This window comes from Saccharomycopsis crataegensis (genome assembly GCF_037102585.1).
Source record: "Saccharomycopsis crataegensis DNA, jcf7180000000084, whole genome shotgun sequence".
NCBI lineage: Eukaryota > Fungi > Ascomycota > Saccharomycetes > Ascoideales > Saccharomycopsidaceae > Saccharomycopsis > Saccharomycopsis crataegensis.
The window spans coordinates 4,050,219-4,072,031 of record NW_027043829.1 but is presented as its reverse complement, the minus strand read 5'-3'; the positions used below and the strand labels follow the sequence as shown (position 1 = coordinate 4,072,031).

At 38.0% G+C, this 21,813-nt stretch overlaps 10 protein-coding genes across 10 annotated transcripts; 4 read left to right on the top strand and 6 right to left on the bottom strand. All coding sequences in view use genetic code 12, as the record gives it.

The window, feature by feature from the left end:
• Positions 1-240: 240 nt before the first annotated feature.
• On the bottom strand, positions 241-2,313 carry DASC09_047170 (glycogen (starch) synthase; the record flags this gene model as incomplete). The annotated part of the gene is made up of 1 exon (XM_064998316.1): positions 241-2,313. One exon carries the CDS (start codon positions 2,311-2,313, stop codon positions 241-243), a length of 2,073 nt encoding a protein of 690 aa, XP_064854388.1.
• A 2,061-nt stretch (positions 2,314-4,374) lies between these two features.
• Positions 4,375-5,892, bottom strand: DASC09_047160 (uncharacterized protein; the record flags this gene model as incomplete). Its single annotated transcript, XM_064998315.1, has 1 exon — positions 4,375-5,892. The coding sequence occupies one exon, from the start codon at positions 5,890-5,892 to the stop codon at positions 4,375-4,377; it is 1,518 nt and encodes a 505-aa protein (XP_064854387.1).
• A 4,736-nt stretch (positions 5,893-10,628) lies between these two features.
• CEM1 (fatty acid synthase CEM1) lies at positions 10,629-11,948 on the top strand (the record flags this gene model as incomplete). The annotated part of the gene is made up of 1 exon (XM_064998314.1): positions 10,629-11,948. One exon carries the CDS (start codon positions 10,629-10,631, stop codon positions 11,946-11,948), a length of 1,320 nt encoding a protein of 439 aa, XP_064854386.1.
• Positions 11,949-12,225: 277 nt separating this feature from the next.
• SAM35 (SAM complex subunit SAM35) lies at positions 12,226-13,266 on the top strand (the record flags this gene model as incomplete). The annotated part of the gene is made up of 1 exon (XM_064998313.1): positions 12,226-13,266. One exon carries the CDS (start codon positions 12,226-12,228, stop codon positions 13,264-13,266), a length of 1,041 nt encoding a protein of 346 aa, XP_064854385.1.
• Positions 13,267-13,808: 542 nt separating this feature from the next.
• Positions 13,809-15,599, top strand: SRP101 (Signal recognition particle receptor subunit alpha; the record flags this gene model as incomplete). The annotated part of the gene is made up of 1 exon (XM_064998312.1): positions 13,809-15,599. One exon carries the CDS (start codon positions 13,809-13,811, stop codon positions 15,597-15,599), a length of 1,791 nt encoding a protein of 596 aa, XP_064854384.1.
• Positions 15,600-16,038: 439 nt separating this feature from the next.
• DASC09_047120 (uncharacterized protein) lies at positions 16,039-16,443 on the bottom strand (the record flags this gene model as incomplete). Its single annotated transcript, XM_064998311.1, has 1 exon — positions 16,039-16,443. The coding sequence occupies one exon, from the start codon at positions 16,441-16,443 to the stop codon at positions 16,039-16,041; it is 405 nt and encodes a 134-aa protein (XP_064854383.1).
• A 15-nt stretch (positions 16,444-16,458) lies between these two features.
• On the bottom strand, positions 16,459-16,776 carry DASC09_047110 (uncharacterized protein; the record flags this gene model as incomplete). Its single annotated transcript, XM_064998310.1, has 1 exon — positions 16,459-16,776. One exon carries the CDS (start codon positions 16,774-16,776, stop codon positions 16,459-16,461), a length of 318 nt encoding a protein of 105 aa, XP_064854382.1.
• A 458-nt stretch (positions 16,777-17,234) lies between these two features.
• On the top strand, positions 17,235-17,747 carry TAF9 (chromatin modification protein; the record flags this gene model as incomplete). Its single annotated transcript, XM_064998309.1, has 1 exon — positions 17,235-17,747. The coding sequence occupies one exon, from the start codon at positions 17,235-17,237 to the stop codon at positions 17,745-17,747; it is 513 nt and encodes a 170-aa protein (XP_064854381.1).
• A 347-nt stretch (positions 17,748-18,094) lies between these two features.
• On the bottom strand, positions 18,095-19,531 carry SEC61 (translocon subunit SEC61; the record flags this gene model as incomplete). The annotated part of the gene is made up of 1 exon (XM_064998308.1): positions 18,095-19,531. The coding sequence occupies one exon, from the start codon at positions 19,529-19,531 to the stop codon at positions 18,095-18,097; it is 1,437 nt and encodes a 478-aa protein (XP_064854380.1).
• A 405-nt stretch (positions 19,532-19,936) lies between these two features.
• ILV1 (threonine ammonia-lyase ILV1) lies at positions 19,937-21,646 on the bottom strand (the record flags this gene model as incomplete). The annotated part of the gene is made up of 1 exon (XM_064998307.1): positions 19,937-21,646. One exon carries the CDS (start codon positions 21,644-21,646, stop codon positions 19,937-19,939), a length of 1,710 nt encoding a protein of 569 aa, XP_064854379.1.
• Between the last annotated feature and the right edge of the window lie 167 nt (positions 21,647-21,813).

Here is a 21,813-nt window from a genome sequence, read left to right as displayed (position 1 = left end):
AAAAAAAATGCTCATAAAGTATAAATTCAATAATGACAAGCAAAATAGTGATAGGTTAGCAGTAGCTATGGATGAGATAAAAATAATGAAAAAAATTGGAAAAACAGCAACCAATGTAGAACTTTTTGAACAAAAATTTTAAAGTATCTAATATAAAAACATATCGAATGAAAAAGATGTAGAATGAGAAAAAAAAAAAAAAAGGAACTCAGAGAAAAGGCAGCAGGAAAATTACTTTCATCAAGATGGGACACTCCCACCTCTCAAATTCAATGGATATCTGTCATGCTCTTCTTCTTCACTTTCGCTATCCTCTCCAGTACTCAATTTAAAATCAACATAATCCTCGGTTCCCAATTGCTGCTTGCTTTCTTGTAAGCTCCCCAAATCCCCTGGAGTCATTAATAACTTCCGATCTCTTGGGGAACCTGGCGCACTTAATGGACGAGTCAACTTCACTGCGGCATTGTTAGCAAAAGGGTTACTGCCTGGGGAAAATTGGTTTGGATATGCTCTCTTCAATGCCAATTGACGAGCCTTAATATATTCCAAACCCATTCTTTTCCAATCAAGAAGCTCGGATAATCTTTCAGTACGATTACGCTGATTGATTCTTTGTCTGCGGGACTTGCCAACAAAATCTTCCAAATAATCGGTCAATTGATTGATTGATTCATCAACACTTTTCATCCGACGATCAACAATGTATATTCCATAATCTGGTGCATTTTCAATCAAGTCTTCCATGTATCCTCCAAACCCAGAAAGGTTGGTAGTAACCGAAGGAACGCCCATTACCGTACATTCCGCTGGAGTGTATCCCCAAGGCTCGTAATATGATGGGAAAACCCCCAAATGACACCCGCGGACAAATTCATCATAATCCAATGGTAAAATCGGATTATTGGAATTCAAGAATTCAGGGTGGAAAATCACCTTCACCCGATCTTCTGGGGCATTGAAGAGCTTGACTCTACGGATTTGGTTGAGGATTGGATCATTAGCATCATCATTCATATTGTGAGTAACAATTGGTGGCAAAGAATCGCGCTTTAATGCATAAACACGGCGCTTCAAAAGCACACGATCGGCAGGTCTAATCAATTCATCCAAGGTTGGAACCTCCTTACCATGTTGCTGATAACGTGCGCAGTGCTCAAAAAGACGACGCTCAATGCTTTCAGAGATTTCCTCTACACTGTTTTCAAGGGCCTTTATAACGGCTTGTCCTTTAAGGGTTTCCTTTGTGTAAGAGCCGGTAGCAGCAGGCATAATGACAAAGGCCACAACAGTCTTTTTAGAACCACTTTCCTTCAAACGGTGATTCAATCTGGCAAGAGCTTCAATATATACATCCACCCCCTTGTTACGGTATTCATACCGACCAGCAATGAAAAAATAAAGAGTATTTTCCAAGTCAAAATCATATTTCCCGTAGAAATGGCCGCGAACAAATTCGTTAATTTTCTCTTTTTTTAAAGCGTGCAAGTTTTGAAACTCATGAACCGCTTGAAATTTCACCACATTCAACCCGTTTGGTAAGACACCATCTGGTTTACGTTTCAAAAGATTTTCAGATTCAAAAGCGGTGATATGAGAAACTGTTGTAAAAACATCAGCAGAATGGGCAGCGGAACGCTCAATGCAATATCTGTGGTAAATACCTCTTTTCCCAGCTTCAGCATCGACGTCAAAGTTCGCCAAGTTGTTATAGAAATCGACAGACCCTGCACACAAGTAACGACCCAATAAAGTGGCATGCGTAGTGAAAATTGTAGTGACATCGAGTCTACGTTTACGGCATAAAGGCAAACAAACGCCAGCAAGCCATTCGTGACAGTGGGCAATTACTGCCCGGTCACGATCATGGAATACCAACTCCCCAAGGAACCAAGCCACAAGATATCCCAATAAAATAGTGTCGTTAGTTTCACTATCATTAGGAGGGGTTGGGATTCCTGATAAACTCCATAAATCCGACTTCCACTCATCCAAATAGCCATCACAAGAATGGATATCAAATAAAAGGACTCTTGGAGCACCTTCAATGAGCCAGCGACCGTAGAGCCACTTGACACCACGAGATGACATTGCATCAAGACTTTGTTTAATCTTAGGGTCTTTGAGTTCCAATTCTTCGACTTCCGTGGAAGCGGAAGCGTAATTAAGTGGTCCAATGAGGCAGTAACGATGGCGGTACTCTGCCACGGTGATAGGGGCCTTTGATTTGAGGACTGAGTAAATACCACCCACACGGTTAGCGACTTCAGTGGCCACTTCGAAGAGAAGATGGTCTTGAATATCACGAGGCATTGTTAAAATAGAAGAGATTCAATAGCAGTAGAATGGAGCGAGGATAGATTTTGAGTTGTATAACAAACGGCTATTTCGCAACAGCAACAAAAAAAGCAATAACAACAACAAAAAAAGAGAATTAAATTTCCTAGGGAGTAACGGCGATGATTGTTGTTGATTATATTGAATGACCTGACAGATAGGGCCACCTTTTTCACCTTCCAATGAGTTGATAGTCTCAATTTACAAGAAAAAAAAAGGTGGTGGGAAGAACAAAGAAAGACGTTGTTCAGAGATTTTGAAGGGTGATGATGGGTGTCCCCGTTGCAGGGCCGCATAACCAAATTAGCGTTTGACTTTTTTTTAGCTGTCATTTTTCCCCCCATAACAATAGTGAAGAAAGTGGGGAAGGGTATGCGGCTAATATGATAATGCAATGTGCTTCGGTTATTACCAAAGCGACGATCTATTGGACAGTGTTGTGACAGTCTTGATCAGTTCTATATATAGGCCCTATCTATTATATCACCAATTAACACCCGAATCTAGTTGCTAATTTACCTCATGCTTTAAACGGGAAAAAAGATCAGCAATTCAGCAAAGTTTCAAACAAACCGGCGGTGGTGGTGCACCATTGGGCGGAACTGGTGTCTGGGTGGTGTGATGAGGTGCGGGCACATGGAATTTTCCAGCCAGGATTGCAAATGCCAAAGACCCCCCGGCACGGTGAGGGTGTAAGTCCCGTCCGTATACAGTATTAGTGTTGTATGTACACCATCACCAAACACGGCCAAAGCCAGACCAAAATAATTTCTCATCTTGTGATGGAAGAGACAATCACCGGACCATCTGTTTTTGTCTTCCGAGTCTCTTTCTTTGTACGTACCTCTGGGTCACCTTATCTTTACACCCATGGTTCTCCTGTCGCTTTGAACCTTGACTATGTATTCACACTTTCACGGTCTTCCTTGACCACCAGGATATTGGTTTATTTGGGGATCTATATTAGAAGAAAAAAAAAAAAAAGAAAAAAAAAGTATGAATGATGGCAGACTTGATGGCAAAATCATGCGATGCGCCATGGTTTTCTAGAAATCTTTGCAAAAAGTGGCGGCGTATGTATCCCTTCATTAATTTAATTACTGTGTGTGTCAAACTGTATCGAGAAATTATATGGCCGATGAGATGGCAATGATGGAGCGGGGGTGTCACACACACTTAATTAGTCTGCTAATGTGTTTACCTTATTCAGCAATAAATAGCCATGGATACATAACAGACGTTCTTCCAAATCTCGCCATAATCACTCACTCATTCTTTATTTCTTTTTTTATTGCCTTTCTAGCCGTTTTTCACTGCCCATTCCAGCTTATTTAGCTATTGTGGATTAATTATGCCTAGTTGGCTGCTGGAGGGCTGCACTCTTTATACCGTAATTCAGCAAAAGTAGATTTCCCAAAGAAGAAATAAAAAAACTATTATTGATTATATTAAACTCAACATTAGGTAGTCGAATTCCATGGCTTTCTTCGATAATCACAAATTAAACCAATTAATTGGGTTTTCTCTAGTAGATTGCTTCAATTACCACCACTAATTACCTGCCCCTATTGTAATATCACCTTAATTATATCAACCAATGAACTAATTAATTACCAATTTTATTACAGAAAACCTGTTTTTATTTGTTTATTTATGTATTAATTAATAATGAGCACCCTAGATTAATATAGAAAGCAAAACAAAACAACCGTGCTTTGTAAAAACACAAAACAGCCCCCAAAACCAAATCCAAAACAAATAGAAATTAATAAAACAAAACTCCCAAGTAACTATCTATCACTGAATAACAATAAACATTTGGCAGCAAAAAAAAAAACTATGAAAAGAACAAATTATCCCTCAGAAACATAAGTTTTTTTTTTTTTGGAAAAGAAGAAAAAAAAATGAATTTCATAAAAGACATTAAGAACAGTAGTAGTGTAGATAGAGCCCATGGAACAATATTTTGACAACTGTGGTATCTTATGTGACAGAAAGAACTGGCAAAATGAAAGATGGAGAACAAAAACAAAGATTTCAAATGAAAACATAATCGTCAGATAAGTCCATTGCTCCACCTAATTGGGAACCATGCTGGGGCCATTCATTGGATTGACCATTTAAATGACCCATTGTATTCAAGTTACTGCCAATGAGTAATTCATTCAACAATTGATCATTGTTAATATAATCCTGCGAATTCATATTGGCCATAGTTTGTGATGGGTTTGGTGCTGTTTGATGAGCTGAAGGTGCGAAATGACTTGGCATTAACGCATAATCATTCACATACATGTTGAAATCAAGAGCTGCTTCCGAAGATCCTTCCTTAATTGAAGCATCCAACATCCCATTATTAGAGTAATTGGCGAGCGAAAAAGCAAGTGGCACAGAATTTCCATTTGTCAAAGATGAGTCAAGAATATTATCACTCTGGTCCATAATAACTTGCTGATTGGATGCTGTGGATAGTTCATTTGCACCAGAACTCTTCAAATAGTCCATAATTTCCAAATCAACATATTGCTCTTCATCAGAATAACCGGGTTTTGAATTATTAGCCAAATAGCTGGTAATTGGGGAAATAGTGTCCAACTCCGATGGGCTGAAGCTTACTTGGGAATCAAGCATCATTTGGGAATCGATGGATGTAGTGGTGATCACGGAATTACGATGTTGTGAAAAGCCTGGGTAATATGATTCATCAGGTGTTAGGGAATGTCTGGATATTTGTCTTCTTGGGTATTGTTGTTCCTGGAGCTGCTGTTGTTGTAATGGCTGTTGCTGTTGCTGTTGTTGTTTACTTTTTGATTCTTTAATAACTTCTTGCAACCATTCTTCATTCTGACATTGTTTCATGAAGTCGGAACATTTATCGCCATAGGCTTTAGGAGTGAGACCGGCAATGGATTTGAAAACTCTATGGAAATGCCAGGCCGATAGCTTTGCCTTTGCTGCTAATTCTTTGAAACCAACAACCCCTCCGCGCTTTCTTCTCTTCTTAGGGCTGCTGTTACTGTCTGTCACAGGCCCTGAACTGGTAGGCGAAGCTGGTGCGCTATTGTTTGCAGAATTGCTGTTCATTGGGGAATTATTGTCCCCACCAAGGAGTGCTCCAGCAGCAGCGGCGGCGATATGACGGCAAGCAATTGCAACTATTTGGTTATTGGCGGTTGAAGCGTGAGTAGCAAACCCTCCGGTTTCACTCTCTTCCTGAGGATGGATTGAGTTTTCGGCGAATAAGTTGCTTGGGGGTTGAAAGTTTATTTGTTTGTTGATGTGCTCAATGCAAATCTTGATCAAATGCTTCTTGTTTGGGTCAACATTCATTGGGTTACATTGATCACAAGGCACGAACCCAGCGTCAAGGGCATCTTGGCTAGTTTTCAAAAAACAAATCAACTCTGATTCTTGAACTGGTTCCTTTGAATCACAGCTTGGAGTGCAAAAATGATGGTCTTCATTGAATCCAACCACAAATTCGCCATCGGCATATGGGTCTTTAAATTGGTAAGCTTTCCACTTGCTGGTTTCTGTAGAATAATCGTTGGACATCTTTCTTTATATATCTTTCACCTATTCTTGGGAGATGCTGAGTGTTGATGGAATCTTTTTTGAAAATGGTTACTCGCTTTAGCAATATGTATATTTTTTAATATGCTTTATATAGTTCTTGTGTTTGTGCAATTGGCGAGGTTGATGATAAGTTAGCAGGGTATGTTCAGATGAAAAGTGCAGGTATCGTAAGGGGGAGGATATAAAATAAAAAGTGCTAAAACAATAACAGATAATCTTGAGAGAAAATTTTAACATGAAAAAAACCGATGATTGAGGAGATATGTCATGTTATTTATATAATGTCAAAATATTTCATCATTTTTTTTCCTTGTAATTCCACTGGGCTTTGTGCAGCACCAATAGTTGAAACTTAGGGGGTTTTTCAGAAGTCTGCCTGGCATTTTGAGAGGTTAATGTAGGTCGCATTGCATTATACAACAGTGCATGACTGAGCATAGCATAGTCTTGCATTGTATCACCTCTCAGTACACATCCTGACGTAACCGCCACTCTTGATGGGGAGGCAGTGTGGCGAGTAAACCGGACTGGACGGTTGGAGAAGCGCACAACCTTCCTTAGCTCTCCCCATCACACGCCACCGGACCTCATCACCACGGATGGCTCGGAAGTATGTGGGATCATGATCAGTAAATGTATTGACACTTCTCTAAAATCCGGTACAAATTCTACTATATTGGTATTATAAGTGAATCTAGCTTCTGCCATGTGTATCAACAATTCTAGATCATCCAGCATTAAGCCAAGCAATGAATTTGGAATAAATTTCAAATACGATGATAATAGTTATCATAGGCAAGAATTTGACTTTATGGTTTCCTATTTATCATAATAGAACAAAAAAAAATATATAATTATTTGTTTGTTTTTGCATTTGATATATCGTAAACTGGGCACTGCCAATCTTGGGTAAGAATCTGAGAAAATAAATATGGAGATATGATGTAGTCCTAGCTAAAAAAAAAAAAGACAACCTATTGTTTTATGCTCCAAGAATTTTCTACCAAAGATAGCACAAGTGCAATACCATGATTAATAAGCAAAGATAATAGCAATAACAAGTTGGTTTCAATTCCAATCCCGCGATTAACAGTGAATAATGGTAATAATAATGATTGATGATTTTATTTTTGTGAGAACATGCCACACTAATTGGGTCTTAAATGGCAAAATTGGTCCGAAAAGAGTAGTCGATATACTCAAAATATAGCCAATTTTGAGAGAATGTTGTTTATATCATAATACTGAGTGGCAGTGTATAAGGATCCCATCACCCAGCAAAGAAAAACAAAATATAACAAAACTTCCAAATGATCACAGAAATTAATACAGGATATTTTCAAAAGGGTATCGATGGGTTCATTCGTGAATGGATTGTTATCTGTATTCGTATTTGTACGCACTTTTTTTTGTTGTGGTTTTCTTAGAAATCTATGCATGTATGAGACTTTTGTACAATTTATTTATACCCAAAAGACAACATGCAACCACTATTTTGCAACATCCACCTAGCCCTCTTCCCATCACAAGGGCTTTCTTTCTCCCATTAAAAAAAGTCGATAATTAAAAGTGCTGGACTTCGCAGTGATAATCTCTGAAACAGTGTTCAGTTAGGGGTGGTGGTGGTTCACTTCAGTCGCTTCCCCACCCCGCCAGCATAGGGACGCCATACTGGTGGGGTAAGTTTATGTAAACAGCCACACAGGATACCCTCCAATAACCTAATCTTTGCAAAACGTTTCACGTATCATTTACGACTTCTCGACCATGCCCCCCGCCGGCAATATTTTACGGTTGTGGGGCTCACTTACCTGTATAACATCGGATGTTTGGTATGGTGTCACCTTCACCACACACACAATACAAGCAGCTGTTCACCAAAAGGTCAGTATTGAAGAAAAAAAGCGTCCAGCCCCCCTCGGTATTACAAACTGTGTGTGTGTCACGGGACTCTTTTTTTTTTTCCAGCACTCCCCACATACATTAGCGAAGACTTTTTAGTGGCTTTTCGCGGAAGCACAAAGAAAAAGACACATTCTAGAAGGGTTCAGACCAACTTGCTTGCAGGATGGAATAAACGAGGTCTCCCCCGATGAGTGGTATTAAATGAATAATCCAGTGGAGGCTGTATTTTATTCTGTTTCATCCTGTAAAAATACCTCCACTAGATCATTCATCTAAGCATCTATTTGAGCCATCGATATACACAGTTTATGCGGGGGTCTAAAATAAACATTGTAAAAATATTATTAGGTTCAATAACTTGCAAAAATGACATGATGGAAAGCTCTTTTATTTTTTCCTTTTGCTTTCTTGGATGGACAAGGATGACGATCCTATTGTTCTTCTCCTCATTTTGTCCTTTCTACATTTATTGTTTACTTATTTTTGGTTGTCTTGATTCTTATTTTATTTGTATTCTTCTATTTTCTATTTGACAATTGGATCTGTGGTATACGTGAAATAAGCCATCGGGCATGACGGAACAATAGGAAACAACGTGGAATATTTCAATCAAAAAATGCCTAATATTCCAAAAACTTCCACCAACAGTTAATTAACCACTTAAGTGAATTAGTTTTATAAGTTTAATATTGGCTGCGCGTCCTTATTCCCTGATTGTTTAGGTGCTTATCTTTCCTTCTTACAGTCATAAAATTGTCAACACTGACTTTATAAACTAACATGTATGAAAGTGATGAAGCTTAGATGTCTATCTGGTCTTGAGGAGATTACTGCGAAACTCACTGCTAAAGCATCTAACTCCCCTATTTTATTGATCATTTCCAATAAAACGTAAAATAAAATAAAAAGTTTTTTTTTTTCTTCACCTGCAGGTGAGTTTTCTTACATGTAAGTAACTCTGGAAAACTCGGAACTATGTTAAAAATGATCGCTATCTCCTATATAGGCAATCTACAGTGACAACCACAGACATTAACAAATAGCTCTAAAAGTAGGGCGGGTCAAGGGGAACCGTTAAGATAACGGAAAAAAAAAGGAAAGAAAGGAAAGAGAAAAAAAAAATTAAAATCGAAAATCAGTTGATTCAACAAATACAGATAAGCGGTTGGCATGGCAGTGTGCCTGCCCCTAAAGGCTGTTGATTATTGGAAGATGATGAGATACATGATAAATTGAAAACTAAATCAATCAAGTAATGGTACCTTTAAAAAATTAAGAGGTACCTCCACTGAGCTAATCCTTTTTCTTTTTTTTTTTTTGTTTGTTTGTTTGTTTTTAAAATAATTGTCATATTTTGTTTCGAGTAAATAAAATCATGCTATTCCTGAATTTGTGTTTAATTGGCCAAATCCAAAATATTTGAATTTGAGGATCGAGGAGTTGAGCTGTGATGCACCATGATTTGCAGTTGATCAAATTTTAAAATTATCACCTCTTTTTTGAATTTGGATTGTATTTTGACAAATATGTACATTATATCTTCCTTGTCACAGAAAATCAGTTTGTGCCATGGGTTTTTATATTCTGTGGAATTATTATTGAAACAATATCCAGGACAAAACGTCGCGAATAGCTTATTTTAACAATAAGAAAATTGATCTTGAATTTAAGATCAGGCGAGAAGATCCTAGATTCTACAAATTGTAGTAAAATTATTCAGCTGTTAGTGGAAATTTAAACCCTTAACAAAATTGATTGCCGGCCCAGTAGTCACTACGGTGTATCAATACTAAAAAAGACAGTAAGCAGGGTAAGCCATGTTAACTCAGTCTTCATTTACGTCTAAACGAAGGTAAAAATCAAGTATAAACAAGTTCTATATGTTATCAATGGATAAATATAAAGATAAAAGATAACATAGTAAACAATTAACACAATAATAAGATGTATGAGCACAAACTGCGCTCAAACCAATTAAGCAAATATGTGTTATTACAACGGTATGGGTGGTTTCTTGTGACTCCAGAATCACCTCATTAAAATGTAAATTGAGTAGCAGACCACTGACAACCAGGGGGGGGGGGGGGTTTACAACTTTAAAAGGAAATGATAATTCATGACACCCTCACAAATTGACAGCTATCTGCGTTGCTTTTCGGGATGTGGGCCAACTTGACAAGGCGTATCGCAACACAGTTCTTGTTCTAGAGTCTCCAATTAGTCTTATCATGATGAAGCACACCCCACCTAACATCTAAATACAGTACAACACAACCCACTTTTGTGATTACTCTTACAGACATAAGGGGTGAGACCGTCCCCTAACACCCTCTCTTTCTTGGAACCCCCCACATCCCTTAAGGAACGAAAGAAAATGATCAGAGATGAAAAAGAAAAGAAAAATGCAAAAAAGAAGTGGGATGACCTTTTATTAGAACAATCCCTATTGATAAAAAAAAAGGGCTGGTTTGTTCCTCTAAATGTCCCACACGGTATTGTTGTTTGAGATATGTCATAAGCGGCAGTTTCTTTTTGTTTTTTTGGCATTGGGCAATTAATTAATTAACTCTATATTGCTGCTGGAATGCAGTGCAAGGTAGATCGAAGTGAGGCCATTTGCATCACCCGACTGGCTTATTGCTTTTTTCATTTTTGACAGGATAATATCACCCGGATGTTGTTGAAAGATGGCATGCCGGGTAACATCTTAAACTCTTCTACCTTTTCTTTTCTTTTTTTTTTTTTTTTTTTTCGGACTGTGCATTCGTATATAGATAAGTGCTACATATATCCGCAATTCGCAGAGAAACATGGCAGGTAACAGAGTGGTTATTACCGGAATTGGGTTGGTCACTCCCCTTGGTCTAGGCGCTGCTCATAACTTTAGTCGCTTGGTCAATGGCGCCAGTGGCCTAGTATCCACTGCGTCTTTAAATGTGTCCGAGGAATCCAAAAGTTTGTACTCTCAAATCCCCAGCAAGATTGTGGGTGTAGTCCCCGAAGGTCCCATATCCCAGGGAAAATTTGATATCAAAGACCACAACATTAAGGATTCTCGGCGTTTAGGAAAATTCTCGCAATACGCTCTTGTGGCAGCCGCGGAAGCCCTTGACGATGCTCAATGGCATCCAGAACACGATTCCCCTGAGGTTTATGATACCGGGGTGATGGTTGGTTCGTGCATTGGCTCATTTGAGGACGTTTACAACAACGCTACATCATTCCATGATCGTGGGTATCGTCGTATTGCCCCGCTATTTGTACCAAAATATTTGAATAACATGGCCAGTGGTGCAGTTGCCATGCATTTTGGCTTTAAAGGTCCTTTACACAGCGTTTCTACTGCTTGTGCTACTGGTTCCAATGCTTTAGGTGATGCCTGGAGATTTGTGAAAGATGGGTATTGCGATATAGCGGTTGCTGGTGCCACAGAAGCAGTGGTCCATCCCTTGGCCTTGGCGGGTTTTGCAAGAGCAAAATCTACGACCACTAGCTTTAATGATGATCCATCTAAAGCATCTCGCCCATTCGATAAACAAAGAAGTGGTTTTGTATTAAGTGAAGGATCGGGGATTTTGGTAATGGAAACTTTAGAACATGCCTTGGCCAGAGGGGTAAAGAAAATTTATGGTGAAATTGTTGGTTATGGGATGTCAAGTGATGCTTACCACATTACTACTCCTTCTGAGAACGGTAAAGGAGCAGCCAGAGCTATGAGATGTGCGCTAAAGACCGCTGGAATAACCCCTGATAAAATTGATTATATCAATGCCCACGCAACATCCACACAATTAGGAGATCGTGCAGAGAATCAGGCTATCAAATCTATTTTTGAGGATTATAAGCACAAGCTTGTAGTGGGAAGTAATAAGGGTGCCATTGGTCATTTGTTAGGGGCAGCAGGTGCGGTCGAGGCAGCGTTTGCATTGTTGAGTATGAAGCATGGAGTCGTTCCCCCAACTTTGAACTGCGAGACCCCCGGGGATCCAGAAAACGATAAAGATTATATCTTCAATTACGCGGCAAATGAGAAAGTGGAAAAAAATATAGAGTATGCCTTGAGTAACAGTTTTGGCTTTGGCGGGGTGAATGCTTCATTGGTATTCAAGAAGTTCAATGATATATTATAGAATGTTGGCACGTAAATAACGGCAACTTATTAGCAATTCTTTTTTTCCATTTATTTATTTACATCTTGTATATTTCTACCAAAAAATAAAATGTATTATAATCAATCCATCTTCATGTTTAATTCCATACAAATGACATCATCAGAGCACATAACCAAATTGAAAATGGTTATAGAGCCCTTTCAGACTACCACCAACAAAAATTTTAATAACATCGACTTGAAAGAGATTGAGAGCACCAATAGATGGTTAATATTAAAGCAATTCCTAAGAAAAAATGACTACGATACCTCAGAGTATACGATCATTGTTTAAAAGTTTTCCTATAGCGACTTATCCACCTGTGACGTCTGAGCTGGGGCAAGCTTTCCACCATCGTCAATTTACTTTACAGCCTAAACTGTCACAAAGAAATCCTGACAACGACCATTTTTCTCTTGGTGTTTATGGATTATTTGAATCATCCAACGGCTTCATATTAGCTACTGACCCAGAATGTTTATTCAGTCAACTTCAGTTATGCCACCGGAACGATCTAAAAATCCCAACAATAAGTGCTTCTTGTGATAGTAGTGATGAGACATCTCACAAAATCATGATCTTGTCCTATCAAGCTTCTAAGGATTCACAATTACCAATTCTAATTGAGAATAGTGAATCTCTTGGTAACGGATCTCGTGCCAAGCAATCCTCTAATCGAACTGTTAGATCAAGCTTTGCGCTTCATGAGCTTGCCTTGCTGAAAATCACCAACCGGTCGACTTATCTTATATCTCATTGGGCAGACCAAGTGCTATATGATATTTGGACATTTACACTTCTTACTGAACTTGATGCGTCCCAACTTTTGAATTTATATTCCTCGCCTACCATCTCTCCTGCTTCGCCTATTGTCAAAACTGATCAATATTATACCTCCAATGCAGTTTCTCCAATCCATACTCTTGTTCTAAAAGATTTGTTAGTGCATTTACTTTCTCGTTATCAATTTAGATCAAGGTATCCAACAATTGCCGAGAATTTCCACAATTACTTGCCTAATTTTGTGGTGATTCAAGGCAAACCTGCTGCGTTGGGTCTGGAAATTGAAAAGATATTTGAAGATTTTATTCTGCTACTACATCATTTACAAGAACTTGGAATTGGCAGTCAATCAATATTAGAGGATGATGAAGATAAGCGCATTATTGAATTGAAGATTGCCAGTTATTTGATTTGCATTAAGCAGTTTATGCAGGGGACTAAAGTTTATGCTATTGTCGAAGAAGGATATCCTGAGTTATTTACTTGGTGTGACTTAGTTCTACAGGATTGTTAGATCATCAAACTGGCTGGTGATATTAATGAATATAATGAATAAAAAAAAAAAAAGAATAAACATGGATGTCAAGCATTCCGAGTTATATACACAACGCAAATTATATAAATAAAAGAGATAAAGGTGTAAATTCGCACCCTACCACTTGTTGACTATTCTATTGTCATTGAGTACTATTCATTTGCAAAATAAGATTCCTGTGTTGATAGATCAGATATATTGATGCCATTTGAGAACACTAATTGGGTTGAAAGTTTGGGGGTGGGGGTGATGAATAGACCATTTACTAAATCATCAAATAAGATACTATAGCAGGATAATTTTAGATTGCTCTTGAAATATATGTTCTACAACAGCAATAAAAATGATAAGATATTTATTTTATAGCGCGACTACAATTATGAACATGTATATTATGCATGATAAAGCGTGTCTGGGCCGGGTACCAAACGCGGCGAGGAGAAAAGTATTTCTATCGTTGATCTATCTGGCAAAGTCAGCTCATCACATTTTAAGAGTTTGTATAGAATATCCTAAGCATAATGCTGTTATTTAACAATGTCATAATTTTTACAGGCTCGGGTGTGGTGCTTTTCAAGCACTCTCCGGGTGGGGCATTCCATCGTGCCCTTAACTTGGTCAATCTGATGATCACCGACATTTTCATCAATTTCAACCCGAGTCTTCTCGATACCTCGACGGATGAATCGTTTTCTGATATTAAAACATATTCGAAGAATAATGATGTATTAAAATACATTAATATAGCTGGTCAGGATGAAGTGTTTGTGGGGGTTGTATATTCCAGTTTAGCAGCTACCACAGGGCAAATTGGTAAACTTAACAGACTTCTTACTCATTTGAAAGATTTGTTCACCAGTTTGATACTTGATGGTGATACTGCAGAATATCTCAAAGGTCTAAATTGGCTCGAAATTAAAAACGAAATTAAGGAAAAAAAATTTGGGGTGTATGTTGACCAACTCACCACTAAAGTTGAAACCGATGATATCAATGTTCACGACTCAAGTGACGGGGAATCAAGTGAAAGCGAAGAAGAAGAACTTGAAAAAGAGGAGAAAAAAATTGGGAAACTAAAGGCGGCTAAAAAACCTTCACCTAATTACAAATCGAAGAATAACAAAAAAGGCAGAAAATGGACTGAAAATGGTGAAATGGATGAAGATGCTAACTATGAGACATTGGATTTCACCGAATCAAACAATGATGCAGTATCAGAAGAAGACGTTTCGAAGCTTGTTGGTAAGAATTATGGTCATAGTACAAAAGATGGGTTCATTATGAATGATATTTCTCAAGAAATCGATGATATTCTTTCGACTAAATCTAAACAAAAATCAACAGAAGCTTCCAGCGGCTCATTTGCATTCTTAAAGAAGTATATTGGGCTTGGTCAAACCATCACGGAAGAAACTTTAGTCAAACCATCCAACGCTATTAGAGATAGTCTTATTAAGAAAAATGTTAGTGCAGAAATTTCGGAGAAACTTGTGGGCTCACTCAAGCCGCGTCTTGTTGGTAAAAAGCTCAAGAATTTCACTTCAGCAGAAACAGAAATCCGTGGCACATTGGCTAGCGAATTGACAAAAATCTTGACTCCTAACACCTCTATTGATTTACTCAAAGAGATCTATACCAAGAAATCAAAACATCCTAATAATCCTTACGTTATTAGTGTTGTAGGGGTTAATGGGGTCGGAAAGTCTACTAATCTTTCAAAACTTGCCTATTGGCTTCTAAATAATAAATTCAGTGTTCTTATTGCTGCGTGTGATACTTTCCGTTCTGGTGCTGTTGAGCAGCTTAAGGTTCATGAACGTCATTTGAACAAACTTATTGATAGCTCGTCAACATTAAATTCGAAGCTCAAGGTTTTTGAACAAGGTTATGGTAATAATTCCAAAGTTGCTGTGATCGCTAAAAAATCCATCCAATATGCAAAAGATAACGGTTTTGACATTGTTCTTATGGATACCGCTGGTCGTAGTCATGCTGACTCTAAACTTATGGCTCCTCTTAAAGATTTTGCCTTGGCTGCCCAACCAGATAAGATTATCATGGTTGCTGAAGCCCTTGTTGGTACTGATTCAGTGTTGCAGGCTCGCAATTTCAACAAAAGCTTTGATGGCACTGGTAGAAAAATTGATTTCTTCATTATCAGTAAATGTGACACTGTTGGTGACTTGATTGGTACTATGGTGAATATGGTTTACTCTACCGGTATTCCAATTTTATTTGTCGGTGTCGGGCAGACATATACTGATTTGAGAACCTTGAGTGTTGAATGGGCAGTCAATACTTTAATTGGTTAGTCAAATGTCGTGTAGGTGATTGATCTTGGATATGTTGATGTATATATATGCATTTGATAATCAATGAATGTTGTTAATCGTTATTTTTCGATTTGTACTTATTATGCGTTTTTTAATAGTTTTGCAGAGTATATAAAAAAGTGCAGCAGAAAGAAAATAGTGTTGCATGAGCCATTGGAATGATTTTAACAATTTGCAAAGAGGTTAGGAGAGGAAGGAGCTCCTATAGAGATATTAAAACGACTCAGTTTTACAAGTAAGCCTGAAAATAATAAATAGCATAATTCTCTTTATTTATACTACTAGCTAAGGAGTTATTCAAGGCAAAACTGTTGCTAACAAAAATATTATGCACATTTTGTAGACCCTTACGAAATGAAGTGATGTTTTAAGCTAGGTATAGAGTAGCCAGACATTACTAGCTATTTGTGATGCAAATTTAGGAAATACGAATAGAAGAATAATACTCATAGTCGAAATCAAGCCCATTAAGATACACACTTCTCCTAAATCTGTTGTTTCTTTGATGAAACTTTTTATTTGTTTGATTCAGGAACCGAAAATCTCTTTCATCATCAATAACTTTGCAGCAGAGAAAACGGTCAATTAAGCTATCCAAAGCAGGAGAATTCTGCGGCCGCTGGGGAATCCCGTTCAACAAGTGAAGCATATCATCAATCATCTGAGACACACCATTTTCATATTGTTTCAACCTATAGTATTCTTCTGTTTCTACGCTTTCAAAATCAGAAAATTCATCATCATCATCACCACTCGTTGTACAGGTAGCGGGCCCAGTCATGGGTTCAACATCATTAGCCTGAGGCTTTTGAAGAACAGGCATATCATAATAAATATTTCAGGAGTTCTGGTGGAAGTCTTTGAAATCAGTCGATATCATTTCACACTTTCTCTTGAGTGCTTCAGTATTATTTTCACATTGCTCGTGTTGTTTCACAGATAATACATTATCAAGTGCAAGATCGCTTCGATTTAATCCATCACCCTTAATGATCGGGTCCTCGGGTGATAATTTTGGTTCTTTGACTTTTCCTATCTTCCTAAGAGTGATTTGTTGAAAAGGTTCAGTGATGTCTTGAATGTACCCAATGTCATCTTGATAGTTTCTGCGTTCAGGGTGGATGTATCTTGATCTACTTCTATTTCTATGGAACATGGTTTTATTTAGCCGCAATTGTAGTGATAAATACAAATTAAATTATAGTAAGAATCATTGGGAAAAAAATGATACTGGGATCTAGTATTTATATACTGTGGTGATTTATTTTCTAGGTTTCCTTCAGTTTTCCTTCAGTTTTGGGAGCAGCAATGGGAAGAACAACATGGCCCAGAAATCAATTCATGGAGGACCTAAAAAAAAAAAAATAACCTGAGCGTACTATATATTTATTAATATCTATTCTATGATTTTTGTTCAATCCTACATCTTTTATTCACTAATAGAGCTAAAGTATGATGATATTATAATAAATGTTGACACCCACGCATGAGCGGGTGACCACCCTCTCTAGGGGCAATCAATTTACTCACCTAAAAAATAAAATCCAGTAGAAAAAAAACAAAAATCTATAGTGTGGGCTCTGTTAGATTCTTTAATAAAAACATATATACACCATGACGCTGCAAGGGAATGAAAATGCTGCCTCAGAGTCTGGTGATTATCAACCAAATCAAGACAACGTCCCTCGTGATGTGAAGTTGCTTCATCTTTTGTTTGCCGCTAACTCCATCGACTCATATGAAGACCATGTTCCACTTCAACTTATGGACTTTGCTTATAGATACACAACAGGGATTCTCAAGGATGCCGTTATTTACAGTGATCATGGGAATATGGCTTCCAGTAATGTGACGAATGCTGGGAACATTGGATCATCTAACAAGGCAATTTCGGTTGAGGATGTCAAGTTAGCCAGTGCCGCCAGACTGGACTATCAGTTTCGTAATTCTCAAAGTAGAGAGTTATTGTTTGAGTTAGCCAGCGAAAAAAATAAGAAACCTTTACCCAATTGTATACCCAGCTTTGGTGTTAGATTACCTCCAGAAAAGTACTGTTTCACAGGCAAAGATTTAGAGTTGGAAGATGAGTACAAATACGAAGAAGATATCAAGATGAAGAGTGCTTAGGAGGCAAACATGTGTATTATAGTTTTTATTTCCATATTGAGTTATGAATGTATTTTTTTGATCTTTATTATTTCCACTTGTGTTTTATTTTGAAAATTGACATGATTGTGAATCATCTCTGAATTATAATCGTTATGTATTTAATATTGATTTGATGAAAAAAAGAAATGAAATGAAGAGAATTGAAAAGTATTACATATTTTACACTTTGAAGTGCCTATTCTCTCACCTTATTTAAAATGAAAAGGCCTTCAACATTATTTTATTATTTTTTATTTTTTTTTTCTTTATTTCTAAACGTTATAATTAAGCACAACTAACAGTTAATTGGATTTTCAAAAAGTTCCTTAGATTTCACCTAAACCAGTTGGCAAGTTAGTGAAGAAACCACCTTCCTTAGCAGCTAATTCGTAGTATCCATAAATAGTGGTGACAGCCAAAAGGATAGAAGTACCAGATCCTAAGGTTCCCAACAAGTCACTGACAACGGATAAAGCACCAATGGTGGCACCACCAAAGGCAGCGGCAGTAGGAATGATCTTCTTCAATTCCTTATAAACAGAAGTTTCTCTTCTGCCGGCAATAACTAACCCTTGTTCTTTAAATTGTTTGGCAACGTCTCTAGGAGAAGTGCCGGAAATTTCAATCCAGGTCTTAGAGAAAACAGCACAAGAGGTCAAAACAAAACTAACATAAATGACGGTCTTGATAGGATCCAACATGGCTTCGCTGACAGAGAATGGTGGTTGGATATAATAAGCCAAACCCCCAGAAGCAAAAAGTTGGGCAGAGCCAGGTCTAGCTTCCCAAGAACCCAATAATTTGACAGCAATGTTATTTGGGAATTTGTTGAATAACATTTGGGAGATAATGAAAACGTTAGAAGTCAAAGCAGACTGCAACATGATTGGGGTGTTGGAAGTGTAAAACAATTTGATTGGATAAGCTCTGTATGGACCTCTGGTTCTGGTAGACTTGATTGGAATCTCCAATCTGAAACCTTGCAAGTAGACAACGGCAAAGAAGACAATCAAAGTAGACAAACATTGGAACAAGTTTGGCAATTCTTGTCTGTAGAAAGCATGGATCAAAGCTCTCTTCTTGTCTCTCTTGGTGAACAACAAGTGAATAGCAGAAACTAAAGCACCTTCAAATTCGTCACCTCTTCCTGAGTTAATGGTGGTTGGGGCAAAAGCTTTCCAGAAAATTTGTTCACAAACGTTGGTAGCAGTGAACAAAGAAATACCAGAGCCTAAACCATAACCCTTTTGCAACAACTCATCCAACAAGATGACCAAGAAGGCGGCAAACACCAATTGCAAAACTAACAAAATGCAAACACCCCATCCTAATTCAGAAGGAATACCGTACATACCAGTCAAAACGTAAACAGTGGCTTGACCAATAGATAACATAATGGCGAACAATTTTTGAGCAGTTTGGTAGTTTTCACGTTCGGCTTTATCTTCCATGTTGACAGAAATCAATTGAGTACCTTGCAACAATTGGAAAACCATCGAAGAAGAAACAATAGGAGAGATACCCAATTCCATCAATGTACCTCTGTTAGAAGCCAACATCATACGAAGCCAGAAAAGAGGGTCTGAAGAGTCTGAAGAAACAATACCGTATAATGGAATTTCACTCATCACTAAGAAAATCAACAAAGTAACACCGGTCCACATGATTCTTTGCTTGAAGGGCACTTTTCTAAGTGGCGGTGTGACTTCTGGAACATATGGTGTGAAAGGCTTCACAAGATCAAGAACTCTGAAATCGCTCATTGTGTTTGTATGAATTTGTGATTAATCCCAAGTATCAAGGGTGATGATTTGAGTAAAACGTGGAAGAAACGGATCAATTAGCTTTCCCAGAAAAATATCGGATTAGAAATGGTATGTGTAGGACAACTGGAAGGAAGAAGTTCTTTGTTAATTATGAACGAATCAAAGCAATAAGGAAGAAGATTCACCAACAACCCTTGATGAAATTTCCATCACCAACTATTTTTTTCTTTTATGAACACCGTAACTCTTTCACCCATTGGTTTGAGAACGGGTAACCCAGTGACCTGTCAACTCGCAGGCAGATAGCCACACGCACATACATACATATATACATACAAAACAATAATGTATTATTGAGCAATAAAAGAAAGACTTACCATATATTACAACTATTAATCGCAATCACTTGAGAAATTTTTGCAAGACATAATTATCGGTGACATTTTGATAATCATACTTCAAATCTTCCAAGAATTTCTCCAATTTCTCTTCGTCTTGTGGAGGAACATCGAGGCCTACCAACACTTTACCAACATCTTGGCCATGGTTTCTGTAATGGAACAAAGTCAAGTTCCATTGGTTCTTCATATGGGTCAAGAAAGTGGTCAAAGCACCAGGCTTTTCTGGGAATGTGAAACTAAGAAGTCTTTCGTTAGGTAAATCAGCATTACCTCCCACAAGGTATCTACCGTGGTTCTTTGCAATTTCGTTGTCACTGATGTCAACGGCTTCGAAACCTAAAGCAGACAATTTATTGATAACTTCTTCAACTTCTAGTTCGCGGCTGTTGACTCTGAATGAAGTGTAAATGTATGCATTGTTGGTCTTAACTTCCCCGCCTTGAGAAATCTTAAGCGAGTATCTGTAAGAAAATTCAGTCACCGATCTTGGATGAATGACATTTTGTAATTTAAGGAATGATCCTGGAACATCTGGGATAGCCACGAGCATAAATACTTCTCTACCTTCACCAAGAACTGCTCTTTCCGCCACAAATCTCAATCTATCAAAGTTCATGTTGGCACCAGAAAGCACGGAAATATATGAGTTCTTTGAATGGTCTATTTCTGAATGAGCACTAATATACTTTTTAATACCGGCAACTGTCATAGCACCACTTGGCTCGACAATAGCCCTGGTGTCCTCAAAGACGTCCTTAATAGCAGCACTAATTTCATCGGTATTGACAAGAACTGTTTCGTCAACATACTTGGAGCAAACTCTGAAAGTTTCAGTCCCAACAACTTTAACAGCAGTACCATCGGCGAAAGAACCAACTTTATCTAAAGTCTTTATTTCACCATTTTTCAAAGATCCATGCATGGCAGGAGCATCATAAGTCTCGACACCAATAACTTTGATATGTGGGGCAATTCTTTTCAAGTATGCAGCAACACCGGCAATTAATCCACCACCACCGATGGCACAGAACACAGCGTTTATCTTACTACCGCTGATTTGACGTAATAATTCCATGGCAATAGTTCCTTGACCAGCAATAACATATGGATGATCAAATGGTGGGATATTAGTGTAACCTTCCTGTAATTCTAACCTCTTACATTCAGATTTAGCAGCGTCAAAGTCGTCACCATACAATACCACATTTGATCCCAACCGTCTGACGTTTTTGAACTTGATTTCTGGGGTCGCCAAAGGCATAACGATAGTGGATTCGATTCCGAGTTTGTTGGCGCTATAGGCAACACCTTGAGCATGATTCCCGGCAGAGCAAGCAACGATACCTTTTTTCTTTTGCTCGTCTGACAAGTTCCCAATCATGTTAGATGCACCTCTAAGCTTGAAAGAAAAAACTGGGGTCATATCTTCACGCTTCAAATACACATTGGTGTTTAGTTTAGAACTCAATGAAACTGCATGTGTAAGAGGAGTTTCGTCCATAAAGTCATAAACTTTAGAAGTAAGGATAAGCTTCACGTAATCAGGGGTCCCATCAGGAAACTTGTCGCTCTCCTTCAACTGGGGAAACTTTGGGGTTGGGGCATGAGGTGACGTTGAATTGAATCTTTTTGAAGCGAAAACTTTTGCTGAATGATTCACAGTGGAAACTGCTTTCTTCACCTGTGGTCCACGACCAATATTTGAAAACATGGCACGATTTATTATGGTTCTAGTCTCTGGCAATGAAATTTTAAGGACTATTCAGAAACAAATTCAGATAAGCTGAAAGAATCCCAAATGAGTCAAAACTCTTTCATCAACAATCACGTGCTTATGAATCTTTTTTGGCTCGTTTTTGTGTGTATGTTCGGGTGTTT